Source organism: Rhinichthys klamathensis, unplaced genomic scaffold (genome assembly GCF_029890125.1).
Source record: "Rhinichthys klamathensis goyatoka isolate OS25496 unplaced genomic scaffold, OSU_Roscu_1.1 h1tg000132l_1, whole genome shotgun sequence".
Lineage (NCBI taxonomy): Eukaryota > Metazoa > Chordata > Actinopteri > Cypriniformes > Leuciscidae > Rhinichthys > Rhinichthys klamathensis.
Window position 1 is genome coordinate 1,143,425 of NW_026606667.1, and position 7,129 is coordinate 1,150,553.

General features: G+C 45.8%; 1 protein-coding gene across 1 annotated transcript; it reads right to left on the bottom strand.

Moving 5' to 3' along the window:
* Positions 1-6,158: 6,158 nt before the first annotated feature.
* LOC130089423 (myosin light chain 4-like) lies at positions 6,159-6,874 on the bottom strand. Its single transcript, XM_056256726.1, has one exon. It carries the CDS (start codon positions 6,789-6,791, stop codon positions 6,180-6,182), a length of 612 nt encoding a protein of 203 aa, XP_056112701.1. The 5' UTR covers positions 6,792-6,874; the 3' UTR covers positions 6,159-6,179.
* Positions 6,875-7,129: the final 255 nt, after the last annotated feature.

Below are 7,129 nucleotides of genomic sequence, written 5' to 3' on the forward strand. Positions count from 1 at the left end.
GACATTCGTGCCTGCATCGTAATCGAGTTCCACACGACTCCCAAAAACATCGTGCACTGGGATGGTTCTAGCACACTTTTCTTTGTATTGAGTCTCAACCCCAATTTCTGAATGTGGCCAAGGACGACATCTCGATGCCGAACTGCCATCTCCCGAGACTGAGCCAGAATGAGCCAGTCGTCGAGATAATTCAATATACGAATGCCTTGAAGTCTCAGTGGAGCAAGGGCTACATCCATACATTTGGTAAATGTGCGGGGAGAGAGAGCTAGGCCGAACGGAAGAACCCGATATTGGTAAGCTTCGCCCCCGAAAGCGAACCTCAGGTATCTCCTGTGACATGGAAGGATGGAGATGTGAAAATAAGCGTCTTTTAGATCTATCGTGACAAACCAGTCCTCGGACCTGATCTGACTCACGATTGCAGGAATGGTTAGCATTTTGAACCTGAACCTCCTCAGAGACCGGTTCAAAACCCTGAGATCTAAAATTGGCCTTAACCCCCCATCCTTCTTTGGAACTATAAAGTACCGGCTGTAAAACCCGGACTCCCTGTCCAAAGGAAGAACACGTTCTATGGCTTCCTTTAGCAGCAGAGTCTGTACCTCCTGTTCCATCACCTGAGCCTGCTCTGGAACCACTGTAGTCTGCACTACCCCTGAAAACCTGGGGGGGCAGCGCGCGAACTGCAGTCTGTACCCTGATTTTATTATATGCAGGACCCATGCAGATATGTTGGGAAGATGATACCATGCCTCTACAAAATCTACTAGGGGTACCAGCCTCTCGAGACTGGCCTCTGGTGTTTTTCGAGCATCTTTCTCGACTCCCTGAAGCGGAATACCGGCAGGGTGTAGTCGATCCGGCTTTTGTGACCATAATTGATGCTTTTTCTTTATTAAAATATTTTCGCTGGAAAGAGATGCGGCCCGAAGCGTCGTGGACGGCGGGCAACATACATCGTTTCCTAGAGGGCTCCGCTGTGAGAACAACCTCGGTTGCCCTACAGCGGAGGGGACAGCCCTCAGAGGTCCTACCACTTCGGTTAGGACCTCTTCCCCGAAGCCCTCCTAGCCTGAATGACGTCCCTCAGGTCGCCCTTCTGGCTGGAGGACTTCGACTTTTGAGAGTGTTTCCTCTGTTGCCAAGCTCCAGGAGGAGGGGCTCTAGAGGAAACGCTCTCTCTCTGCTCTGCTCGGTGTGAGGAGCCGGCTGATGGCTGGGGCTGATCTTTTGGCCCCACCCTACTCGATTTGGATTTCGCCTTACGGGGGAGGTACTGCTGGAACGCCGCAGATTGTTTCTTCGCCTCCTGAAACCTGTCGACGACCGATGTAACGGCGTCGCCGAACAGGCCAGAAGGCGAAAGCGGCGCATCCAGCAGAAAGGATCTATCCTTCTCTTTCATGCCAGATAAATTCAGCCACAGATGTCTCTCCGTGGCCACCATAGCTGCCATAGAGCGGCCAATAGCGCGGGCCGTCTCTTTTGTGGCCCGAAGAGACAGATCTGTGGCTCTCCTTAACTCCGCAATATCTTCAGGAGTTGGCCCCTCCCCCTCATCCAAATCTTTCAGGAGGTCGGCCTGGTATGCCTGCAAGAGTGCCATAGAGTGCAGACATGAACCAGCCCGACCTGCCGCCATGTAAGCCCTGCCTATTAATGCAGATGTATCTCTGCAGGGCTTACTAGGCAACGCCGGGGTTTTTAGGGAAGATGCCGACTCAGGAGAAAGATAACCCGCTAAAGCCTCTTCCACCTTAGGCATCTTCCCATAACCCATATCCCGTGCCCCCATAACATTGCTGTAATCCACCATACTGGGATTGGAGACACGGGATGAGTGCGGTTTATCCCACGATCTCGAAATCTCTTTGTGGAGATCGGGGAAAAACGGCAAACCCCGGCGCTGAGGTTGCGATCTGTGCTGCAGGAAACGCTCATCAAGCTTGCTTCTCACTTGCGTTCCCTGCTCATCATGTGGCCAGCTGATGTTAAGTCTGGCCACAGCACGAGTCACAACCTCCACCAGCTCCTCATAACCTTGGCCGTGAACTGGCGCGCCTAGATCACGGTCATCCGCATCGATGCTGAGCACATCTACTTCCTCGGAAGCAGAGAGCTCAAGCATCGGGACCTGATCATGGGCAGGAGAAGCCGCGATGCGGGCTCCTGCACCACTCTCAGAGGCTACGAGATCCTCGGATGAAGAATGAGAAGGTGCCTCAGCAGTCTCAATCTCATCCACAAGATCCCGCTGCGAACCCCACGATCTCAATCGCCGCGCCGCCTCAACGGACGCGGGACCAGAACCATGGGGAACGCGAGCCTGACCGTGCTCATCAAAGCACGCCAGCCGGGAGCGCAGCACTCTAATGGGAAGTGCTTCACAGTCTACACAAGCAGCTCCCTCGAGAGCTGCCCGTGCATGCTGCGCTCCCAAACAACTCACACACAAAGCATGTGTGTCCCCACCCGTGATAAAACGAGGGCAGGGAGGCACACAAGCTTTGAATTGTTCGCTGGCCATAATATACAATATATGTGACAAACAACACCAAATAAGACACACAGTTTCAACACAGAGCGCTTGCTGAAGAGCGAAAGCTAGTTTGTGTTTGTTCCGGCGTAGCTTTTATGCATCCGGTTATGCCGTCACATGTTACGTCATGACGCATCACCAATCAGGATTGGAATAGTTTCATTCATACTTCAGAGGCGCACGCTAAGGGAGCGTCCCCAAAGAGTCGATTCTCGACGCAGTGTTAAGTTCCCTCGAAAGGGAACTGTGTGTTTATTATGCCAAACACCAAGAAAAAACCCACCTTTTTAATGAATTCATATTACATCCGTGAACAGATTTGCTCAAAACACTGATATTCTACAATTTCAAACACAAACTAGAGCTGTTTTGGACTCTCACTAATAAGACTGATTATGCTTTTAATATTTAATCCGTTCACTGATAATCTTTCATCTTAGTTTTCAGATCTCATTTGAACTTCCAAATCTAAACTTTGCGAGATGCGTTTGAATGTGATCTGTACAAATATTGTTCCGTGTCATTTAAATGAAAAAGCAAAATTATTAGTTGAATAAAAAAATTAATTTCCGTATATTCCTTACAAAAAAACACTCTCAGTAAAAATTTTAACAAAAGCTCTCACTGGGGTGGTACCCTTTCAAAACGTACTAGTACGTACACTTGAGGAACTAATATGCTCCTGTCAGGGGTAAATAAGGTACAAAGGTGTAGCTTTTGAAAGGGTAGCACTCCAGTGACAGATTTTTTACCTTTTATCTTTGAGAGTGTATAATTTCAAAAGGCCTACAGGTACAGAACTACTTTTATGCTCCTTATTTGTGTCAACTGAATGATCCTTTGATTCCTTGAAATTACTGGTTTCGTATTCGTGGGAATTTTTTTTTTTGGGGGGTTGAGCTACTCCTCTAGTACTCTAATGCCCGGTACACATTGTATGATTTTGTGCTGTCCCAGATGAAAGATTTCTGTGGTCGTGGCTCCTATATGTTGTACAGTGAGAAAGGTCTGCCAAAGACGGCCGGACTTGCGACCAAAGAAAGCCTGCAATATTTGGTAACACTTCATTTTACAGTGTCCTTGTTACATGTGTTACATGTACTTACCATAGTAATAACAGTAAATTATGCATAATTGCATGCAACTAACCCTCAACCAAATCCTAATCCTACCCTAACCCTATAGTAAGTACATGTAGTTAATTAATATTACTCAGTGCATAAATGTATAATGTCACCTTAAAATAAAGTGTAACCCAAACATTTTCTGACAGTGTCATGATCATCTCACAGTGTGTTTGTTTCTACGACCTGCATCTACTGACTAGCCAATAAAAATGCAACATGAGATGGCGTATTAATCAGCGCGGCATTGCGCTAAAACTTAAAACTACTTACTGTACCTCAAGCTCCATTTACAAAATTGTCATGCCAAGCTGGCCTCTTTTCCCTAGCCATGACCGCGTCCATATTCCCCTCTTTCGCTTCCTTCTTTTTTTAAAAACCACAATTGCCAAAGTGCGATTCATCTGGCTCTATTTGTTCACCACTATAGCGCATGCTGATGATGTTTATTCTTCTATACTAACTTGCGTCACCTACAATTCAATAGGTGTCATCATTACACAGTCTCCATACATGTTATACCCAAGTTTTTTAGATCCAAGTGTGATTTGTAATGATCTTATAGGATTGCCAAAATCGCAGGCATAACTCATTAAATCTCGGTCTTAAACCTTCACATCCAGCTATCTTTCACAAACCCAATCAGAAGAACCTGGACAGACTCCCTTTCAGGCCTGGATCTACATCACAGGAGTGGCGTGTCCCATCGAGGAGCCGTGGAGAAGCGCTGACGTCTCTCACACCACCAGTGTTTGTGTTCGGAGGTGTGAAACTCATGTTTATGGTCTGCCATGGAGGCCGAGCCAAGTGGGACACTCCGGGAATCACAGACGGGAGACCTAGGGCAGCTGTCAACCTGATGACAGGAGGATAGTGTTTAAAGATCACCCCCTGTCCTTCTCCTGAGCTTTTGGCCACCCTTTCAAGTGCTCTCTCTCCCTACATCCCATAGATAGCTGCATTTCCTAAGTACACGGCTGGAAGACCTGGCTCTCCTGAGCCGAGATTACATAGCCTACATTCCCATTGATGCATGGACACAGTCCTTGTGCCTGGCCTTCGTATAGAGAGAGAAGCTCCATACCTCATCAAAGTGAAATCCCAAGATGTCTTCAAAAGCAGCCCAGACTCTGCAGGCTGTGTGAGAAAAGGTCACAGATTCAAAAGCTCAGGATTGCTGCATGAGTTATCTCTGGCAAGACTGCTTTCATATCAAGAGCTAAATGTGATTCATTATGGAAGTGAATCAAAACTTCATTAAGAATGTGCCATTGTACTAATAGCACAGACTCATTTTAATACAAAATACTTGCAAGTGATTGTTAATTGAACATTCTCAGAGAACATTTTCTTTCTCCAATTGTAGACTTTCGATACATCAAGATCAGACGTGTAGTGGTTTGGGGCAGTGGAAACAAATGTGGTGTTACCTCATTAACATGCAACCACTGAATTGCATTAAAATTGGAGCTTTAAGCAATAGTTCACCCATAATTAACTAGGTCACTTTCCTTTCAAACACTATATTTAGCCATGTCTATTAGATCAAATAATATTGGTTCTTGTGTGTCATTGATATCAAAGCCAGTGTGCCACGTGTTAATGTGTGTGAACAAGGTAAGAGTTAAAGCAGAAGGTAATTTACAATGAGCAAAAATTGTCCTATTCCTCACATAAAGCCATTGCTTCAGAAGACTTGGAAAACAGTATAAATCAATTTTTTTGGAGCTTGACAGCATCCAACCCCATTGCACAATGTAGACAATCTTGTGCCTTCTTTATAAAAAATAATGGCAAGTCCATACCAATCGATTTGTTTTATTGTTTTGTGTCTGAACACATATGCCATTGGACAAAATCTACAAAATATTTTCACATGAGTCAGAATGTATAGAAAAAAAAGTCTTGTAGGCGAAGGGAGTGTTTGTAAAAACGCAGAACGTCAATGTGATGTTTGACATTTTAAATGCTATCATTCAAACAATGTGAATGACACATTTCAGGGGGAAAAAATATAAATAGTTTTCTTGTGTGCCTTTGATATTAAAGCTAGTGTGGCACATCTTGATCGGCCATGTGTTAATTTGTGTAAACAAGAATGAAGAGTTACAGCAACTTTTCAATTTCCATCAATTCCTCACACACAACCATTGCTTCAGAAGACGTGGAATACAGTATAAATCACCTTTTTTGAGCTTGACAGCATCCAACCCCATTGCACAATGTAGACAATATTGTGCCTCTTTATAAAAATAAATAAACTGAAGTCAATGCCAATCTGTTTGTTTTTATTGTTTTGTGACTGAACACATATGCATCATATTCACATGAGTATAGAAAAAAAAAGTATTGTAGGCGAAGAGAGTGTTTGTGAAAACGCGATGTTTGACATTTTAAATGCTATTATTCAAACAATGTGATTAATACATTTCAGGGAAACGAAATTATAAATAATTTTCTTATTTTACCCACACTGATTATTTACCCACACCACCCATTCAGTCCAATCCAGTTCAACCTGACAGGATGTGTTTGACAAATGAAGAATAATTGATGCAGCCGTTGGCGTCCTCTTGTCCGGCCATCAGTCGATCCACCTCGTCCTCGGTCATCCGCTCTCCCAGCGTGGCCAGAACGTGCCGGAGCTCGGCCCCCATGATGGTCCCATTGCCCTCCTTGTCAAAAACTCTCAGTCCTTCCACAAAATCCTCAAAGTTGCCCTGCTCCTTCGAGCGGGAGATATGCTGCAGCATCGGCAAGAAGGTCTCAAAGTCCACCAGCTTGGCGTTCATCTCCTCCGGTCTGGGTTTTCCCAGGACCTTCAGCACATCTGCGTTGGTCGGGTTCTGGCCCAAAGCTCGAAGCACGTCCCCGCACTGGGCGTACGTAATCTTCATTTCTCCTTTCGGCGTGCGGTCGAACAGCTGAAATGCCTCTTTGAACTCTTCGATCTGGTCCGCGCTGTACTCCAGCGTGATGGACTTGGGATCGAATGGGGGTTCAATGGGAACTTCGGGCTCTGGCGGAGGAGCCGGTTTGGGGGTCGTTGGAGCCGGAGCGGCTTCTTTCTTGGGTTCAGCCTTCTTGGGTTCTGGCTTCTTGGGCTCGACTAGCTTGGGAGCCATGTTGCTGATGTGAGGAGTCTCCTGGATGAGTGGGGAGAGTCAGAAACAGCAGAATGGATGGCAGGGAGCAGCTCAGGGCAGATTGTCGGTTAAAGCTTTTATATCATTTGACCCCAGGGAGGAGAAATCAGCCTGACAAGCAGGTCCTATAACACACTATAAAAGGAAGAAATCCAAAATAGACCTGGGCGTCAACAATGAGCTATTGTTCCCAGCTGCCACTGGTAGTGACAGAGAGACTCCTTTCAAAGCCCTGGGTTTACACAGACTGAACAACTCATTCATGAGCAATGTTTGCATTAACAACCAAGCATTCTCAATGCCTAACCTGTTCTTCT